Below are 21,509 nucleotides of genomic sequence, written 5' to 3'. Positions count from 1 at the left end.
GTCGCGGCTATTACGCAGCGTATCCATCGACATCACTGAGCGGGTGTCAACGTGCAGCTCCGATCCACGCGAAGAGTTTGAGGAGCTCTCGAAGTGTCCCTAGAGGCAAAGCAAAGAGCAAAAGAGAAGTAAAGTTTATTAATCCTCTCCGTTCCTCTCCACGACTGCACAGAGACCGACTTACCGAATGACGATCGATCGCAGAACCGCCCATCGAGTGGCGATTGCGCTCCTGCATGCCCATATTGATCCGGTGCCGGTCAATGTGGCTCGGGCCGGCTCTAAGAATTTGTTGAGATCTATTATTAATACTACCGTCATCAGTAGCAGCACCGTAAGGCACTAGGATGGCCGCTGCTGGACGACTCGTTAGGGGAGGAGAATGCAACTGCACCGGCGGGGATTTGGGTGAGTAGGTGAAGGACGACTCCTTCGGACTACTTCCGTTATTGTCACTGCGCGGATGAATTAGCGTGTGTTTTGCAAGCGCACACGTGTGTGCGTGATGGTAATGATGATCGTGATGGGTATTATGAGTGAGCAGAAGGCAGTAGTAGTAGTGGTAATAGTAGTCGCAATAGTAGTACCAGGGTGGTTGCAAGTGCGATGCAGGAAACAGTTTCGCGTAGTAAAGTGAAATGAACGTGTGGTTTGTTGCGGAACGGTGGTTGCGACATAGTCAGCAGTTGGTGTGGGTACAGGAAAGAGCAGGGAGGATCGAGGGAAAGAGTTCGAGGTTATGTAGGAGTAGCGCAGAAGGCAACAAACGCGTAGCGATCGGGAGGTGGGTTACAAGAGTACAACAATCAAACAGATAGAGTAGCGTTCAAAATCCAGAATGCAATGGTTGCGTGGTGGTGTGTAGCGAGAGATGAAGGTGATAGTCGTTGTATTTGATGCGTATTCGGTGGTTATTGTTGCAATACGTTTAGTGTTAGGTGTTTGCCGATTGGTACACGGCGAGCGGTCATGGTGGCGGCAGGAGGTAGTGGTGAGGACAGCGGTGACCGTACCGTACAATGTTAGGAGGTTCAGTTGTTGTTTTTTTTTACGAGTACAGAGTTCAGTTCAGTTGATTCATAGTTTTTGCAAGTAAATTTACCACAAAGGACAAAAAGCATGCGGAAGAAAAAATCAAAAAACAATTATGTATTAATTAAAATGAAATAGTTTACACAATTACCATTACAGCATAAGCTTATGTAGATTTTTGTTTTGTAGTATTTTGCATATACCCATGTGTGGACGAATATGTATATAGTTATATATAATTAGAGAATATATTTACGAGAAAGGGTAACGATAAGTGAACACATCTGGCACTGCTCTACAATGTAGAAGAGAAAACTGTTATCGAGCTTGGGAAGTGTAAACGAAATCGGTCGATCGGTAAAGGTATTAATCAAAAAAAGCTATTTGTGATATAAAGATACATGGAATCGCTTGCACATAACAAAGTGTTCTTGTTGGCGGATAAAAGAGGATAAAGAAACATTAATCAATGGAACACACTACACGGGCCCTCTGGTGGCAAGGACATATCTTTGATTAGGAGTGTCTTATGGAAGCATGTTGTAAAAACCATCATCAAACGTCAGGCCCGTCGTTGCAATGCAATTGCTAGGAAGGGAAGTTTTTCCTCCTTTGATAAAATTAAGAAAAAGATACACTGGACAGAATACAGAAAATACAACATGTATGGAAGATGAAACCAAACCAGCCACGGAAGAAGGAAGTAAATGTAACATATCTATTGCAAGGCAGTTAAGGCAGTATTCAAATAAACATGGACAAAAGATAGCAAACCATAAAACAATGCTTTCAAATCAATCATGAAATAATCCGTGATGGGGCACACCTCAACAATGTTGCATTGAGCATCACCATTACAGTATTAATGAGGTTGTTCCTTTTCTTCCTCGGTGTGTTCTAGGATGTGGGCGTGAAACAGAAAGCTAAGTTCAAAAGCTAAATCGAACGAACGAGCACAACCAAAAACCTTGAACAGTACTTCCATTACACTAACTATTTGGGTTAGAGGTTTGGCCGCACGCAAAGCCAGTGACAGTCATGTGCAACAGACAACGGACGAGTTTATATCACAAATGGCACTCTTCAACCGCAATATCCTGAACATTGCTTCTGAAGTACAGTTGCTGCAACAGTTAGAGAACGAAATGAGGCTTGGGGTTTTTTTGTTTAACTAAAAGAATGCAAACATTACACAAACATCGGAGTTCCTCCTTTCGTGGATGTGGATGGGTTAGTAATTTGTTGCCGGAGAAACATTTCTAGATACGTAACAAATCTGCAAATATGATCGAGCAAAGCGCTGCAGTGAGGAGTAGGTTGTTCTTTGTTTGCGTCTCGAACATAACACCAACATTCAATGCATTCCCACCAAGCTATCGTTGAAACTTTCGTTAAAACGAAAGCGGGTAAACTCATACAGGTTGAGCGTTATCTTTGGCAGGAAAATTGATCATTCGCTAAGTACAAGTAGTAACAGAAACTGCACGTGCTGAGTTGTACTTGTATAGTATGCTCATATGGTGGGAGGGGTTTGCGTAATAGAGCTTTAAAAAAATACGAAAAAAGGAGCGAAAAATAATCCCAAAATTCGTTCAACTATCGCTACTATGTTAATATGTTTTAAATATATTTAAACGTAATCAATACACAAAAAATGAACAAAAACAAAGCATTATTTTGAAAATTTTGAATTAAAATATAAATTAAGTGGACCGCGAAGTGAACAAAAAATAAATATAACAAAGAATCATTGGGAATGATCTAAAAATTAATTGGCGTTTAAACAATTCACCAAATTAATCAAACTTAACTTATTTATTAAACATTAGAAACACGATTGTACACTCGAATCATCTAAACCCAAGCTAATCGGTGAACAATCGAACTTTGTACTTGAAACATATTATTTGCGACACATTTAGATTGCGAAAAACTATAAAGAATTAACCAAAACCCAAACACAAAAAGAGCTCGCAGGGAAGAGAAACAATATATAATTACACTATAGTATGAGATTGATAAAAGTACAAGTCACAATGCCAAGATACAACCAACACTTGTCTGAGAACTAGCAGCATATTAAAGTGAGAGTAAGTGAACTCAATACTACACGTTTGCAGTGGTAGCAGTAAATGGGAAGTTGGCAGTCGTCGGTACAGTTTTTGGGGTAGTTTTTGGGGCGGGATTTCTTTTTTATGTTGCCTCGCTGCCAAATGCGTGTGTATATAATTTATATATTGATATTTCCTTCACCGCACGCAATGACGCAATGGGACGGAGGTTGCAGTTGTGAAGAGCTGTTATTTTTTTTTTTGATTAGATACTTTTACCAAACTCTTGCTATCCCTAAAGCCTAGCTCTGGGGTGCCCCCGGGCTGGCGTTGCTTCGCCGGTGCATGTGCAATCGATTCGAAACGTTTCGCGATGAAACGATGGTGTGGTGAGCGTACACAGCACAGCGAAGCCAGTTTTGAGTCGATTGCAAATGGATATTGAGCCACCACCAAGAAACGGTATCGAATTTTAATGAGCTTATCTAGAACATTCAGTACATAGGAATCGAATCGTGTGGTACTGTCGTAAAGATATTCACTTTTCTGTGCAATAGATAGAAATAGATGTCATAGAGATAACGACACATTAAAAATAGATTTTAAAAAAATATTATGAGAAAACCAAAGGAATTAAGCGATTGTTAAATATTGGTTCAACGAAGAGAAACAAATTAGATAAAAAAATACCATTGAAAAATATCAATCAAGTAAGTAACGGTATATCATCGACATGTCCAACCTAGAATACAATTAATACTACTTGGAATAAGGGAAAACAAATAGAAAAGCACTAGAAAGATAGAGCTCGATAAAAAATTGGATACCGTTTCCTAGTGCCCCCGCACACAGCAGATACTAATGATGAAAACTGTATAACCGTGATCCGTAACTGTTATTAGTGAATCGTTCCAAGGCGCCCTATCATGAAGTTCCCTGTCACGACACAACTTGACCCTAATCTCTGAAGAAACATGCTGACTACTACCGAGTTTGTATGGGTCGAGTGCTGGTTTTTGGCACTGACTGACACTACTAAGCATTTCGAAGCGAAAGTGTTGGACAACGAAACAGCTTACCCGTAGTTAAAGCTGTTCTCCATGTCCTTGTTGCTGTACCACGACTGGTTGTGGCCCCCATTGTGGTTCCGGTTGGAGTGATGCGGATGGGGCGAGAACGGCATCCGCGACCGGTTTCTCGGGACGGCACCGCGTGAGTAGGGCCGCCGTGTGGCCCCCGAATGGTTCGGATTCATCATAGAGCGCCCACGTGTAACCGAGACACCTCTTTCCGCGACTCACCAACACCAACTCTTCCTCCTCCGGGACGGACACCTCGGCTCGTCTCCTTCTCCTTTCCCCTCGCTGATGGGCACCTGATCCTCGACGATGAACGTTGGCGTACACCCTTCCGCACTACACTCTTTAGTTCTTATGACGATTTTTCCACAAAACTGGCTTCCTCAGACACCGCTAACCACGCACAGCATCACCAAGCAAGCAAGGAGGAACGGCTAGGCTAGAGAGGTAAATGTAGCTTCCGGCAAAATCCGGATCACAACACTAGCAAACACACAGAGAGACACAGCACAGATTAGACAGACGGCAGCGGCAGCGGCTGGACACGCACGGCGTTTCTAGGGGGCAAATTCGACACTAGCCTGCTAGTTGCTGTTTTCGCTGTTTGCCCACACAGCCAACTCTGACCACACACTCTAAATGTTTGATACTTTGCATGAGCGCTGTCCGGGCTCTCTCCTCACGAACTCGTGGAGCGTAGGTTTAGCACGAGCTCGAAACGAATTGCACTACAATATATGGTTCACTGTAATAATAGAAATCAAATCGTACAAATTAAGGAAAGATATAGACACCGCACCACCGGGCGTAGATCACAGATCCGTTCCAAACGTAACCAATGCACCGCAAAGGCATTGCAGAACGCGGTGGGGGGTTTGGCACAATCGTGTAAACAAAACGCTCCCCTTTTACTACTACACGGAAGCACAGCGCACATTGCCGGTTACGTATGGAGAGAACGAGCGGAAAGGACACCTCCGGCCATCCCCCTTCCTTTTCCGCATCTGAAACGCACACAGCCGCAATGCTGCTAATGCTAGGACGACAGCAGTAGCAGTAGCAGTAGCAGCAGCAGCAGCAGCAGCAGAGATAAGGAAGGAGCAGTCCACACTACGCGACAAACACCCACACACCCTGGGAGTTTCAACACTAAAGCTCTTCCTCTTGCTCCGTTCACACGCACGGGAGCTTTTCTTAGTATTCAGAAACAGAAACGCACGAACACAGTCGTGTGGCCACAGAAATCTGTACGGTCGGTAGTATTAGTTTGGACCATTATTCGAAACGCTTCCGGCTAGGATCCTTCGATTTTTCCGTCGACTCTAGAGACAGGACAGAAACCATCGCAAATCCGCTAAACGAACCCCTAGCGGAGGTCCTTTGTGGAGGGCATCGATGTCAGACCTGTGAAAAGAAAACAGAGAAACCTCGATAAGTTTAATAGGTTGCTAACGCTTACTATCATGCAACTCATTCTCTCTTGCACACTACGCTACACGCGAAGGTCGAAGGCTTATTCGCATAATGTTATGCCGCCCCAAGGACAGCACACCCCCCCCCCCCCCCCCCCAAACGGAAGGATTACAACCGTGAGCGTTGTATGTATTGATGGTTCTTCTGACCATTGATGAGGCCATAGCCGATTGCAGCTGTCTGCGGCAACTCTTGTCTGTTTGCACTCCATCTCACGGGAAGCTCTTCTCACAACGAATTACAACGTGCCACACACAGCGAGTGCGTTGTGTTGGTGTAGTAACAAACGATTGTTGTTTGTAGCGCGGTCGCGGCTGTGTACGTACCGGTTCATATCCCCTGCCGCCTCCTCTACTCCTCGGCGTCTGCACTGGCAACCGGCGAAAACGGCAAGACAAGCAGAGCGCATCATCATTACGAGGATGGATGAGCAACTTTCGATTTCAGCGCGGAATGCGAACCAGGTGGCGGTGGTGATGGCACTGGCCTACAAACGACGCACAACAACGCACTGCACCCACAGCACAGCAGCCTCACAACAAATCGAGGCCCCTCGCCTAACTGTCGGTCTCTTTTGGGGCGCGTTCGCGTAACGCGTGTTACGCAAGACGACCGGAGACAAAGGGGAAGACAATCGGAGAGGCAATAACGGCGGACAAACGATCCGCTACCGGAAGAGCCGCCAGCACCATCGTGAAATGCGTACCACCCTGGGAAACCGCCGCCACACCGCTTGCTACGACTAACAGGAAGGGCAACGAAATCGAGGTTTTTGGTCAGATAACAACATTAGCTTTCCCTCCGATCGTCGGAGAGCATCGTAGCACAAACAAACCGTTGCCGCTCGTCTTGGTAAAGGCGATGCGATGGGACAAAACGGTACGCCACCAACAAACCCCTTTACCTGGTATCGATCCGGTATCGCGATACGAGACGAGTGCGGTATGCAACAGCAAACAACAGTCTCGCGGCTGGGACGACGGGAGGTACGTGCGTGCCAAACGGTTGTTTGGAACCGAACCGTTCTTCTTATCGTCGTGCCAAGCTGCCACCAAGCGTCTTCCTTACGGGGAACTATGTTTACTAACAAATGAGAAGGCGCAGCGGCGCAACGGTGCAAGAACATGAACGCGTCCGTCTACCGGAGTCACCGACCGAAAGTGGATTGATGGTTCGATGTTGTTTGGTACCAGCTGCCTCTAGAGGACATCCGATTGAATCCGCCTTGGCTGGCGTACTTTTAAACGTAACGCATATCCGGGCACTAGTCACCACCCCATTTAGTGTTCACATATGTTAACGTTACTTCATAAAACCGGAACATATCTGGATGATAAGGATACTGAATGAAAATGTCACAGATCTCTTGTGTACACTGAAACTCACATTCCATTAAACCTCCTATTCCTATACGCACTGTGCAGTCTTTAAACGGAACGAAAATGCTGCCAGAAAATGATCTGCTACTGCTTGGCTGGCCTGCCTGGCTTCTGGGCGCTATATCATTTTATCATCCCGAAAGCTCGCGACACTGCGTATCCTCGTGGTGAACGACAAAGCGGGCGACGGAGAAAGAGAGAGAGAGAGAGCGTAGAGATTACTAACACACTAAGCGCATACTACCAACACCAACAAACACTACGGACGGTGAATGTGTGCGTGTTTAGTAGTAGTAGTAGCCCTACAGCTACTAACGACAGTACGCTAGAGAAACGCAGAGAGAGAGAGAGAGAGAGAGAGAGAGAGCGTGCATTTGCGCAATAGAACTGCGTGTTGGCGCTGTGATGCGCCTGCGTGCCACCGGTTAGGGCATGTGTACCGGAAGGCATTGGGGCCTAGGCAGAGCCCGGTGAAAGGTAGGTGGACAGGGACATACCACCCGAGCCAACGAGCGCAATCATTCAGCGTTTCGGATTGCCGTGAGAGCGTGATGATGAATATTCCCGTAAAGTCTACGGCCGGTCTGGTCTGGAGCGGATTCGCATAATCCCCCCCCCCCCCCCCCCACCAGGCCACCCTCCTCCCACGGGTCGATAGGGAATAGGACAAAGTATGTTAAAATGTGATAATGATCCTGTGCGAGCAGGGTTGGAGCATCATTCCGCGGCCACTTGACCCCGACCATACCGAAGCAGCGTTTCTTTACACAAATCTTCGGATCTTTGCACCACCGTTTAGTATCGGTTCCTGGCAGGACCATGAGTGAGATATCCGATACACAGAAATATCTTCGATAAATCCCATGATGGATGAAGTAGCAACCCAGATAGCGGGCTGGTGAAACGTTGGTTAACTGTTATCTGGCGCGTCTTTATCGAGCCCTTCGACCATCGTCATCCAGATTGATGTCCCTTGGCGTGGAAAGGATGAAGAGATGCCGGCCAGGAGAGAGAGGAAAGCTGAAGGTTTCGCAGAAGAATAAGCGAATGAAAGGGATCGTCCTCGCCTTCGTCGTCGAGGGTTCGGTGAAACAATAGTAGCTCGTTAGAGTGTTTCCTGCACTTGTGTTTGGAGTGTGACATCCCTCACCTCTTCACTCAACCATGCCATGCCGGGCACACGTACATCACACTCTGAGCCCCCCCCCCCCCCCCCCCCACAGAGAACCAGTACTACTCTTCGCTTCGAAGGGCTTTTGAGGATGAATGGCGCACCACCTGAAACCTCCTCGTCGCCTTTTGCTCCATATTCCGAGAGGATCTTGGTAGGATCTTCCATACACCGATAGCGCTGCTACACAGAATGAAGAATCATCCGCACCCGGCTCAACTCAATGGTATCTGTTGTTTCGTGGGCCGAGAGGAGGCTCGACAGGAGCATGATTGTGTTGGATAGAGCCGATACCCACACCCCAGGGCAGCGGGATCCTAGCTTCGCGAGTTCTTAGCACCGTCTTCTCTACCGTACCAAACTATCTCGCGTAGCAGCAAGACGAGCGAAGCTGATGATGACGATGATGATGATGATGGAGACGGAACCTAAGACACTCCTAAGAGCTCGGTGAGTGAGACAGGGATGGAAATGTGCCTTCTAATTTAACCACTAGTTAAGCACCACTAAAGCCTTTGAAGATTACAAGTGTTAAGGAAAGCGGGGCCCCAGCTCTGTGGCCAGACCTGATGCTGCTCCGTGGCCGAAGGACTCTATACGCTTCAATCTCAACCGTCGAAGGCCAAGATGGAGCACGGTGGAACCTTTCTGTGAAATGAAAGGAAGAGATTTGGCGGTTCTTTGTGTGTGGCCGAAGGCTGTCAGCTCTATTAGCTGATAGGGACGATCATTAAAAACGTAATCGGTTTTTCGTCGGCTCCCTTCTCATCTTGGTTGGATCGCATTAGGCAAAAGATTTGCATTCGATGCAGTACCAAGAAATCCTTCTTTTTTTTGTTCGATTGTATAGAATCTTTATGAATTTTAAAACGAAATGAAATTGCGATCACAGTCCCGCCCTGTTCTCGGTTCTTGTTTATCGAACCTAAAAGCAACATAGATCTTTTGGAAATGCTAGGAGACATTACACACAAAAATAGTTCATAAAGTGGACAGGATTCACTCGATGTCCTTCATTTCAAGTTCAGCTGAACACTCACCGGACATCCGTCACGTACTGACAGTACGACTTTAAGTATTTCTAATCAACATCGAACCAAAATTGGTTTCCCCTGGTGACCACACGCGCACGGTATCCCTCACTAATCATTAAATTGCATAATTCTCCATTATATGGGACCCGTCCACAACTAGCTGGTGCCCAAAATGGGACGCCAATTAATGTTCGAGCGCCAGCTAATGAATTCGACTTCGAGCGTAGTAGCGTAACAAAAGGGACCAGTCTTACCATCTATACGCGTACACCGGTCGCCGGTGAGCCCACCGCTTCCTTCACCCCAAATGATGACACCCTCGCGTATCGCCATCGCCACACCAGTGAGACGATCGCACGTTCCGTGCATAAAAACAAAACCATTACCGGCAAAAGTGCGTTGATTAATTAACGATCAATTAATTTTTATTCCATTTTCCGCAACGAAATGCGTTCTCCACACCGGGCGATGTAGAGACGGGTGCTCGAGAGTGATAACGAAAATGGCCGCCACCGTGTTATCGTGTTTGTGTCTGATTTTCCTATCGTTCAGGACAATTTTCCAACCAATTTCATAATACCCCTTGCGCCTTTCAACAACAACCAAAAAAGACGCAAAACGGAAACTGATGGGCAGCAAAACGCATAGTGCCACCGTTCAGCAAAGAATTTAATCCTCCAATCAATGGTAATGATGGCACTGCGTTACCCCCTCACCTGTCTCCCAGCCGGATCTAATTTAAACGCATTCCCGGTAGCTTCCTTTGATCACGGTTTATCAATTCCAACTCATAGTGAGTCCGCAGCATTTGCCGGATTTTTTGTCCCTTTCCGCGACGTTTGGCTTTGCCCCTACCGGTAATGGAAAGCACATTAATTCCTAATGAAATCCGGCAGTTCCGGCGCGCGAATGATACTCATTAAATCCATTCAAAATTGATCAGAATCGATCCCGGGGCTCACTTTGATCGGGATAGCATTCCGTGTGCGTCACACGTGACAAACACTGACCGAGTCAATGGCATCTAGTTAGCGGCAGGCCTCGCATCCAATAAGGACACCCGCCCCGAGTGGTTCATGATTTATCGATGGAATTACTCATTGATGAGTGAGCGACCGAACTGTCGGCGTGAAGCCTCCACATCGAGCATAACAGCATGTATGCGCAGGAGCATCATTGCGACAAATAGATGCGAGCAGCTTTTAGGTGTAGTGACGGATACGTGGCCAAAATAAGCATCAGGGGAGGTAGCTGTGCGGTTGTTATGGTGACGTTTGACAGCAATCGCATCCCGAGATCCCCCGGAGACCATCATTTTGTTAAGCCGGGGGGGGACGCATGAGAACGCTTCAGCATAAATTACATGCATTTCCCCCGCGTGGTGCTTCAGTAATGGCTCGTTAGTGAACCACAACACTGCTTGATGTTAAAGTGTTTATTTTGGAAATTACTGTACACCGGAGAACGTGTCTCTTTGTCATCGCGTTGGCCTAACAGCCCACACTATGGCCATCATCACTAACGACCTCGCTCTCTCTCTCTCTTCACTCTCTTGAACAAAACCCCGAGACGAAAGGCTCGAAAGTTTCTCAACCGATCTCGATGTTTATGCATCGTCGTTTCGTCCCACGGTTTATACGAGCTTCCAAAATTTAATTTTCCTAAACCATCATGCCACGTGCCCCGCCCGTGAAAAACCCTCGGCTTCTGCCATAACCGAGGCAAAAGCAAACAACTGACCGTACCCACCCCAGGTGGTCTCAGCTCCCAGGAAAGCTGCTAAAACAGAAGGACGACAGGACGACTGGGCTGGAGGGTGGGTGGCCTCCGTAATAACGATGTTTGGTTGATGAAAAAATAATTTCAGCAAATTCTAATCTGCCCGCACATGCCAGCGCAGCCGCCCGGGCACGGACGTTTGCTCCTTTCTACCCTCCCTGCCCTGTCACTCTCTTTCCTTTCTTTCTTTCTATGCTAAAATCCATCCCCTTTTCATATCTCGCCACCACATCCTGTGGACGCCCGCACAATTCCTGCAGGATCTTGCAGAACTCTCGCTATTCCTTGTCTGATGTGGCGTTCAACATCCATTTGCTTTTCACCGTTTCAGCATGATCCGGATCCGGCCGAAGAAGCGGGGTGATGGTGGCAGGAAGGAAAACCCTGGAACCACGGGGTCCGTTTTTATTGCTCGTTCGTCCGTTCGGTACGCTATCATGAACAAATAGCAATGAAAAAGATGTGGGTGAAAGCTAACGCAAAACGGGTCCGGTGCAAACGCAAACCACATTCCCTAGCCGGAAACTTATTGCCACGAGGTGTCATCTTGATTATTTGCCATTTGCAGAGCCCGCTCTCTTTATGCTCTCGGTTTTGTTCGCCGCTTGTTCCGTGGGATTTTTAAATCCCGTATAAATCTTATAAACCCTCGTAATGTAGGATTTTGCGTCTTTAAGATAGGGTGTTTCATTGGAGAAATGAGTAAGTTTAAGAGTCGCTTGATACGGTCAATCTTGTTATGTCGCTGGTTGACTAATATAAAAATATTCTAACTAGCATCCCATAGACCATTAGTGATGTAATAATAACAGAAAAATAATCACAGCAAGATGCGGAGCTCGGCCTCAACAAAATAAGATTTAATCAAAGGAACCCGTTTCTATTCTTGTCAAGTAGAAATAGAAAAGCTTAAAATACATTGTGGGTGCAGTGCTGTGCTCGATGAAATATCGATCCTCTGTTTTCCTACACGGTTAACCCAGGGATGAAGCCGAAAATCGATCAACGCCGAAACCTTATCGTCACTCTTTTTAGTAAGCGACCGTAGCGAGCCATTTTGAAAGCGTGACACTAGGGTGACGGATCAATCAATCATCATCATCATGCCAAAGCTTTTTTTGCGCACCATCACTCTTTCTACCTCTGAGCATGATCCGCACAGATCGAACCAAACGTCATGGTATCGATATTGTTGGCACAAAGTGAAGAACAGTAGTCCCCCGACGGTTATGATATGAAGTTAAAGCTTATCGAGTTATGTGCACGACGCAACGATGTGTTATGAATAGAAGCCAAAAAACTAAACAAAAAAACATACAAACACATTTTGGATGCTTATGATTGGCACAAGGCACAATATAGGCGAAGCAAGAGCGGACCTGCAGCAGGATCGAATGAAAACCGATTCCAAATGTCATAATTCGTTAGAGCGATGTGACACATGGACGTGGTGTACGAGTATCGGTGACTGTCGAATCCTAGTAGCGCGAGACTTTTAACTTAAATGGAAAAAACGATATCCCGGAATATCTGGGAACTAATGCCGGACGTGCCTAATGTGCACTTTCTACGTGTTCCCAATCACGTTTTTTTTGGGAACGGTAGCGCATGACAGCCAGGAGTAAATAAGTCTTGTGGATCGATTTTTGATACGAGCAAAATATAAAAGCACACGCTGGGTTAAAACAGTAGTTGTACTACGAATTATTTCTACTTTAAATACTTGATATTAGTATGTGACTGTTGTCTGGCTTGCATTTATGAACACAAATATAAGTAATAGGAAGTCTTTTTTTGCAAAACCCCTTGCACTACTTGAAAGCTTTCATATACATATTGTTTGAATGTTTAAATAAGATCCCAACAGGTTATGCGAAAGGAAGCACACACTCGCACACATTATCACTAAACTAACATTCTACTAAATACAAACCTGTTACCTTGAAATCGACAACCAAAGAAGCACTAGTAGCGTAGTACTTGCAGCTCATATGGTACAGTTGTGGTCAGTAGTAATGGTTGGGTGGTAGTAAAAGTAGAAATAGTAGGACAAATAGTAGAAGTACAGACACAGGCAGCAGTAGTAGCAATAAGGAATGATCTGTGCACGTGGTCGATGAATAGAAATGGAGCATATTGTCCCCTTCATTCACAGGTAAACCAGCAGCCGATACGAAGCGGTGGTTGAAGCAGTTGTTGTAGCACGGTAGCCTTCATCTGAGGGACTATGTGCGAATAATATGTGAACATGCTGTACATTGAACACCATTCCCTCCTAGCACAGCTAAACTGATGAGGATAAAAATGATTAACATTCATTAATACAAACATTACAATATACCAAGCTGACTAACCATAAAGTTAGACACATGAGGGTAAGGAAATTTACGCTGTACAGGGCAAGGATAGTTAGGAATGTTATACGATAAACAAAAAATATCCAATAAACCAACATTAAAATAAAACAGAAGAAAAACAACACAGCAGAGAAATGAAAACGCTAATAAAGATAACAGATAATGCTTAGAAATTGTTACAAATACAGTATTTATAAAAATTCAATCAGCAAAAATCAGTGTGGCTACGATGCAGCAATAATGTAATTAAGGGAATTCACCACAACCACAAATGGAAAACCCTGAAAAAAAGAATTACTTCAAAATGAATATCTGTTACAGCATGAAGTACACACGAACGAAGCAAAGATTAAAAAACGCGATTATTTGAACAAATACAGTGTATGAAGATGCACAACACAATGCTTTTTTTTAATGAAATGATGCGAAATGCATCCATCCAACCCCACAGCTAGCCCGTGCCGGAAGCATTCACGGAGCATTAAAGCATCAATCCATGAAAAACTTGGAGAGCGAGAGCTGTGCTGTAAACTACTTACTATTGTCATTCTTTATGATATACACACTACATAGTTACCTTTAATGCCTTCACCAACATGCTGAAAAACGATGAAATTTCACATTTCACCGCTAGAGAGTTTGCATCTGATGAGCGAAGTAAAACCGCAGACCGTTCATTTCCATTACACAGAGATTGCTTTTTCGCATCATGATTTTACCAAAAATCGATCAAAATCGAAAGCCAAAATAAGAGTGGTGATGAAACTATTTTAGCTAAATTCCTGATCGTGCCTGCGCATATACTTTTTTATTGGTATTCGTTCCTAAATTCGTTTCTACTTTCGATTTCCGTGCAGATTCTTTAAAATCACTTCTTCCTCTCCCCTCGACAAACTGGCCAAACTTTCACAAAATAGTACGATGTGAAAGTTCTACGTCATCCGGAAATAAGTGACAGAGACGCGCATCGCAATTTAGCTCACGATGCGATGCAACTGTCAAATTTGCTACTCACTCCTAGCCTACTGGCGTGCTAAAACCAGATCACTGTAACACGCTAAATGGCAGAACCAACAATCATCGTCATGTAGCACCAGCTGGTAATGCTCAATGGGCGTTAGAAGATCGTTCCTGTACGTGTGCAAACGTAGCAGGGAACAGAACAGTTTCATTTTAACCAGCGACAGTGAACGACCTACCGAGCTGTGCTAGGGCTTCGAAGGCAAAGAGGCGCTCGCGAAAGACAAAAAAAACGCTAATCCGTAGCGTGCATACAGTACAACGAAAATGGGGCGCATTTTCAAGTGGACAGTGTTGTTGATCGCGCTGATACAATCGTTGGTAGTCTCGCAAACATCACTGGCATACTGTCCCGATGCTACAAGACCACACGCGTCTCGGTGCGATCAGTACTTGCGCTGTGACAACCTAGCAAACGGAGATCACGTGTGGACCACGGTACAGTGTCACAAAGGGCTCGTGTATAGGCAATATATCGGCACGTGCGTCGTCCCGGGTGAGTTAAAGATCCGTACGCAAAGTATGATTAATGGAAGTGAACAATCTGCTTTGTACTTTACGCATAATATTTGAGCGACTGAGGTCAGATAACTGAAACGCGCGTCTTAAGCAACACACGAAGCTATTGCAATCCTAATGAACCCAGTGACCTAGTGAGCTGAACTTGTTCTGAAGTGTGAAATGATCGTTGAAGCTTTCACTTCCACTGATTGCCAATGCTAATGCTCTAGTGCCGGTGTGGCGAGTCCGGCAGATGGATGCTAATGAAACGTGACGCGAGATAAACTCGCTACGCCGCCGTATGACAAACCACTGAAACGCTAGTGCGTACTACTGGTCAATCGTGAAACTGCTCTCTAAAGCAAAGCAAGAGCTGTTAAAAGTGAAAAGTGATCACTGAAGCTGTTTATTAAAAAAATGCCTAAAACCAATTTTCTTTATCTTTGTGCATTCAGATAACGACTGGGAATGTGATTTATCGGCCGAAGATGATCGGAACACGAGTGACGAAAACGTGTATGGCATTGACAATCTTCAGTACAGTGGGCCAAGCAGCACAGCGCTTGATGATGGGATCGAACTCAGCCGTGCCATGTTTCCAGACGACCATGAATCCAGTGGTGACGGGTGTTTGGACCAGCCATTTAATGAGCCGGAAGCAGGCAGCTCGCAAAGCGTTGAAAATTCATCAGTATCTCTTTTGAAGGAACCAAGTGTCACGTCCACGACTAAACCGGCGATTAAACCAGCTGAAAGTGCCGAGACGACATTGCAACAACTTAAGAAGCTCATTAAGCATCAACAGAACTGGTTCAACACGCAGATGAAGCGACGCAACTTCTTATCGGCAGAGAAGGGGCATTATTCTACTGCTTCTTCTCAGGAGGCGCAAGCGAGGATCCCAACTCGCAGCAATTTGGACACTATCATTGCTAGTTCCAGTACGGATGCTCCTAAGCCTGCCCATGGAATCGTGTCCGAGGACATCATCAGGAACTTGCTCAACATATCGCAGCAGTTAATTTCGAACCAGAAAGACGCTGCCGCGCTCAGAACAAACGTAGAGAAGAAGCCCATAGTAACACCGATCTATATTCCCGTCCCTGTTGGACCGGCATACCAATCGTCTCACCAAGATTATGCCACAAAAATTCTAAACAACTCCCAAGATCCCCCGGTTGGCGTAAGCTTAACGAACGCATATAACATCCCGCAAAAATACTACACTCCGCAGGGCAATCCTGGTACAAAGCTTCAACAGAACGAATTTGTACAGCAAGGACCAATTCTCTACGATGGTTATGGTAACCAAATCTTGCCAATGCCATCGTACCCACAACAGTTTGGACCGTTTAATGCATATCAAAATCCAACCCACAACCCTTATACGGCACAACGGCTAGAGCAACAGAATTCCCCGTACAACACACCTGGCATTGCTGGTCCTGGCACCGGACAATTACTGCAAGCGCCAGTTGGTAATCAAGGATCGTATAACAATTTCCAACCGCTCGGTTCACCGGTAAACTATAACCAACAACCCAATAACAACTTCCAACAGCTCAATCCATCAGTAAACTACAACAGGCAGCCAGATTACGCTGCTCAGCATGTTTCCTTCAATCGAAACGAACTGCTTGACCAAACAGCGCCTGAAGATAGCGATGTAGACGAAGGTAGCGACGAGAGTGACTATGCCGAATCGAAACCAGCCTCTCAGGCAGCCTTTACCGACGAGCTGAGCGATTCCGATGAATCAGCTGGCTCAGCGTCCCATTTGCAGATGAAACTGTTTGCACTGGGCGACGACACAACGCTGGACTACGATCAGTACAAGGATAGCCTGATGCCGATGCTGGAAGCCAATCCGCACGATAGCCGTATCTCGGTGCTCACTTGCTCCCTTGGCAGTCGCCAACCGAACCGTACCGACTGCTTCCGGTACTACGTCTGCAATCCCCACAATGGCATGTTCCAGACCTTTACCTGTCCGAGCAATACCGCGTTCAACAAGGTTACGCGACTCTGCGATACGGTATCGTACAAGCCCTGTCAAGCGTTGAAAACCGAACAACAGAAGCACCCACAGCCACTGCTACGAGAACAGGCTCTGTCCAAGCGACGCAAACAGTACGCGCACCGGAAACAGCAAAAGAACCCAACCGAAAAAGAACTGCTACGAACGGCCCAGAAGTATGTCGCATTGATCCGTCGGGAAGCGATGAAGGTCTTGACACGCACCAGCGACGCACAACAGTCGGTGCCATTGACGGTGCTGCATCGGAAGGCACCGGTAGTATCTGAGAGTACTAAGCTGGCCACTAAAACCACCACGACACCGACTACGAAGGCAAACCGAACTGCGCCACGCTGCCACTTAGAAGGGCGCATGGCCGATCCAGTTGATAACCACAACTACTACCTCTGCCATCGGAAGAGTCCAAAAAAATTCACAAAGCTGAAGATGGCATGCCCGACCGGATTGATATACTGTGCTGCGTCCCAGTACTGCACCCTGGCCCCGAATTGTTAACCTGCGCCGTTGCTCTACATCCGCCTATTGATTTATATCCTGATTTAACTTATTTATTTATTATCCTGAATGTTATTCTTCATCTTCTGACGCCCAAATAGTACCATACAATGTAATTAAAATAATTTATGTTAAAATGTACATGATCTAACTGAGCTGCAAGTGCAAAACTAGCCCAAAGCAATCTCTGGTAATGGAAATGAAGCAAACTACAAACACGATAGGAGATAATAGCTGATATTTCTTTCACGTTTAGTGCAGAGAAGAACCAATGGCAGTGGCAGAAGGCTTCAACAAATCACGAGGAACACAATGACCACAATACGATGCATGGAAACGCCGGTTAGGGACAGAGCAGCCACTTGTGCGCGTGTGTTACAATCGTTGTGCATAAAGTATTCAAAAGGTAGCGGGAATCGGGTGTAAAAAGAATGGAAATGCTAATCCTATCACAGTGAAGTAGAGCTGGATGCTGGGATCAATGATCGCGTAAATAGAGACTTTTATGCGTCGTCATGATCAGTGTTGTGATGGCTACGCATGGGAAGCGTGAGGTAATAATGCAATCAAGCGATTTCCGGGAGCTGTACAAGGAAGAGAAAACACTTTAGATGCAATGGGCACGTTCTAACTGCTTCTGTTTACCTTTTGCGTCAGTTCGAAGTGATCAACAGATAGAACAAGATTCAGTTCTTCTCGAATTTGTCACGTACCCATTAAGCGCTCAATAGTGGTGTAGAGAAATGCGAAATAAATGCGAAAAAAAGTACATTCAAAACCATGCTAACGCCAATTTTCAATATCCCAGCACCGGACCTGTTTCTGTTTGTTTCATTCTATTTCCAGAAAGAAAAGAAATGAACAACTAATGTACTTAATAGGAAGCATTTAATGTAACTATGAAGTATGAAAAAAAGTTTCCAGCTCGAAAACTTTTAGCAAAAGTTTATCTAACAATGCACAACACACACACTAACACCTCCAGAACCAAGTCGAGTCGAACCGACGAAGAATTGTGAAGCCGAGCAACGAAATGAAACGGGAAAGGAACCATCCATTAGATCATCTTTAGGCAATCATTAGGGAGGGTGGTGTGGGAGAGGAGGGTAGTTCGTAGTCCTTAGGTGATCTCGCATACAAAAAAGGGGCCAAAGAGAAGCGGTCAATCGGGTAGGAGAGGAGGATGGTTATTTGTTAGGAGCGAATATCATAGAACGAGCATCCACTAGCCAGAAAACATACATTAATATCAGTTGAAAACGTGGTACTTTATTTTACGAGCGTAAACGGAACAATACATACAGCTAGAGTACATTTTCACTTGGTTAAACATGGTGTATGGTGTGGAAAACTTTGTGCACATAAAAAAAGCATTCGCCCTCGGATAGTTGCTTACGCGCGGCAGATTAATGTGTCTACTAACTGCTTTCGATCGTATGATTTCTCTCTTTCTCTCTCTCTCTCTGCAGCCTCTACTAAATGCAATAACACTCTGACAAACCGTCCACTATGATATGTCAAACATTTTCTTTTTTCTTTACGTTTTTAAAGCATACGAACTTTATACAACATATGATTGAAACGGTATTAAACTATTTTAGATGTAAATATTGAAAGAAAAGAATTTATGGCAAGATAGGAGTCACATACACCCAGGGGGAAAGAAAACGAACATTAGTACAACTTCGCTAGCTGTCTGTTTTTGTGTTTTGTATTCGGAAGCAATAAAGTACAAAAAAAACCAAACAAACGTTGGAATGCAGCGGAGTAAGTAAATGAAATAAGCCGTTTATGTAGTATAATGTCTTGTTTGGGTTTTGGTTTTGCTCCATGAAATACGTAAATATAAATGTAAACATTGTGAAGTGTAGGAAAGATCATGCAGATAGTACAAGACGACGTACACAGATATGCTAGAGGTTAATAATACTTCGTTTCATGATTTCTTATCGTAACGAATACAATGTTGTTAATATAAGGTAGGTACTTCTAAATCACACCAGCAGCGGTAAGCACAATTCGATGCAGCCGCAAGATCTAAACAACCGTACCTACCGAGCAACCGCTCATCACCGCGCTAAACGAATGAATGTGTAACTTATTATTATCATCTGTAGTAATATGGCACTTTAAACGTAAATTTAAACACATGCGCTCGCTGCTTATGACTAGAAATCCGTGTGGTTAGGGAAGGTAAGTTTTGAAATAGAGAGATACCACTGCAGTGAGAAGAAAATAGATCAACGGCACACACATATACACACACAAACGTCTAACCTACTATTGTGTTTTTTTTTCCAAAATGAATTGTGAAACTCCACGAAATAATTCACTTAAACTCTAAAGTTGAGCAGCACACTTAATGCGTTATCGCGGGCGATTCTTCTGCTGCACATCTTTCAAAGCAAACTGCGAGTGCGATGCGAGATAAACGACGAGACACACCAGGTGCCACTTGTTTTTGCCTTTTGTCTATTAGTTGCAGAGCGGCCTAGGTGCGCAATATGAGTGCAGAGTTTAGTTTCGGTGCAATTTACCATCGTTCACCAGATGCCACCAGGCAAATGGGAAAAGCGCTTATCGAGAGCATGTGTTGGTTAGGTTTTGCTTTCGTCAAACTGCTTTCCCGGACTGCTGTTGAGACGGGAGGTCATCGATGGGTAACTGAATGTACATAAATGTAAAGAATATGCATTCCTGCGACGCGGCAACCATTGAAAACAAATCTATCATTCCTAGTTGAACAAACCTACCGCTCGATTGCGAAAAACAATCAAAGCACACAGAGAAAATAGCCCGAAGCATAAATCATATCCGAACCGATACAAAACCAGGAGACCACGGAGGCAGCGTAGCTTGTTTGGCGAGGTAAACGCTACCGAAATAACCACCGCGAATCGAGACCCGCTTGTCATCGATGTAATTTCCTGTGCATCATCATCATCATCATTCGCCTTACAAAATAAAAACGCAGGAAGACAGGGACACGCTCCTTCCGAGGCATTCGATTTCCCGACGGCAAAAGTTGTCCGCAAAACAAATCGTGCAAAATATTACCCAACGGATTGGTCCCTAAGCGATAGCGGGAGTTCAGGTTAGTCCACGGCAAGAGGACGGAAACAAAATTAGAAGTAGGAATATGCCAAATCACGTGCAGATGGTGGACTGGCACCGCTTCACATCTACCAGGAAATCCTTCAAGGACATAGTCGAGCGCCTTTTTCGTGTCGCGGAAATGTGTCGCGGTTTTGCGTACAACATTAATCGATTGCGTTATGAAAGTGATTTGCGTCATGGGTAAGGGTAGTAAGGGTTGTGTCGCTTGTAAATTAGGGCTTTCCACTACCAGTAGAACTTGGTAGATTTGTTAACAGCACAACCGAATCAAAAGTATGGAATGAAGTTTGCATAACGAATTCTAACTGCTCATAAATAATAAACTACCTTGACGCCTCATACCACTACATCCCATTATCGAGCATCATGTGCCACTGGGTTGTGGTGGTTTAAACATCGAAGTAACCTTCGACAACGTGCCCGGAAACTTTGCCGACCGGCCTAATCATCATCATCAACCGGTACCCTCACGTGCCTCATCATTTCTTCCAACGCGCAGCTATACTCTCCGTGGATTATCCGACGGATGCGCGCTTTAAGCAAACGACCGAAAATTATACACAAACGACGGTTACAAATGAAGTGTGCACACCACACGGTGTGCCAGTAGAGTTTGTGTTGAACTTTGCAGAGCTACTCGCTTCTCGAGCATAAAGGGAGTGAGAGAGTAGTTTAATCGTTACGAGGCTTCTGTAGCAGGCGACGCCCAGCGGAGCCACCATTTCTACTGGAGAGAATGGCTTCCAGCTGAATAGCAGGAGCAGGTTTTCCCCGTTTGCTCCCTTTAGCAAAATTCGCCCAGAAAAAAAACCACCCACCGAATCATGGTGGCGGTTATTCTTCATTTACGGTAATGTGCGTCGAATGATAACGAAAAAATGGTAGGGGGGTAGCCACCGTGGTAGAGGGCGGCACACGTCCTCCGTTTTGGATACGGGGCTAAGGACGACTGTTTTTCATCAAAACTGATATGGAAGCGAGGG

At 45.3% G+C, this 21,509-nt stretch overlaps 2 protein-coding genes across 8 annotated transcripts in view; one reads left to right on the top strand and one right to left on the bottom strand.

Annotated features, from left to right (window-relative positions):
* LOC126572415 (RING finger protein 44-like) overlaps positions 1–21,509 on the bottom strand; it is a 52,581-nt gene that overhangs the window by 7,150 nt on the left and 23,922 nt on the right. For 4 of the 7 annotated variants that reach the window (XM_050231704.1, XM_050231707.1, XM_050231708.1 and 1 more), the window contains exons 2-4: positions 4,163–4,907; positions 185–455; positions 1–99 (exon numbers count right to left, since the gene is read on the bottom strand). The exon at positions 1–99 is cut by the window's left edge and continues 1,065 nt beyond it. In XM_050231704.1, coding sequence (XP_050087661.1) covers positions 1–99; positions 185–455; positions 4,163–4,341 — 549 coding nt within the window. In that variant the 5' untranslated portion in view covers positions 4,342–4,907. Of the gene's footprint in view, positions 100–184; positions 456–587; positions 1,068–4,162; positions 4,908–21,509 lie in introns of those variants that run through there. The other 3 variants (XM_050231709.1, XM_050231706.1, XM_050231711.1) reach the window with 3 other exon arrangements.
* Positions 14,643–17,409, top strand: LOC126572178 (uncharacterized). Its single transcript, XM_050231284.1, has 2 exons — positions 14,643–14,871; positions 15,332–17,409. The coding sequence occupies exons 1-2, from the start codon at positions 14,643–14,645 to the stop codon at positions 17,407–17,409; spliced, it is 2,307 nt and encodes a 768-aa protein (XP_050087241.1).

Source organism: Anopheles aquasalis, chromosome 2 (genome assembly GCF_943734665.1).
Source record: "Anopheles aquasalis chromosome 2, idAnoAquaMG_Q_19, whole genome shotgun sequence".
NCBI classification, from domain to species: domain Eukaryota; kingdom Metazoa; phylum Arthropoda; class Insecta; order Diptera; family Culicidae; genus Anopheles; species Anopheles aquasalis.
This window is presented reverse-complemented; position numbering and strand designations above follow the sequence as displayed.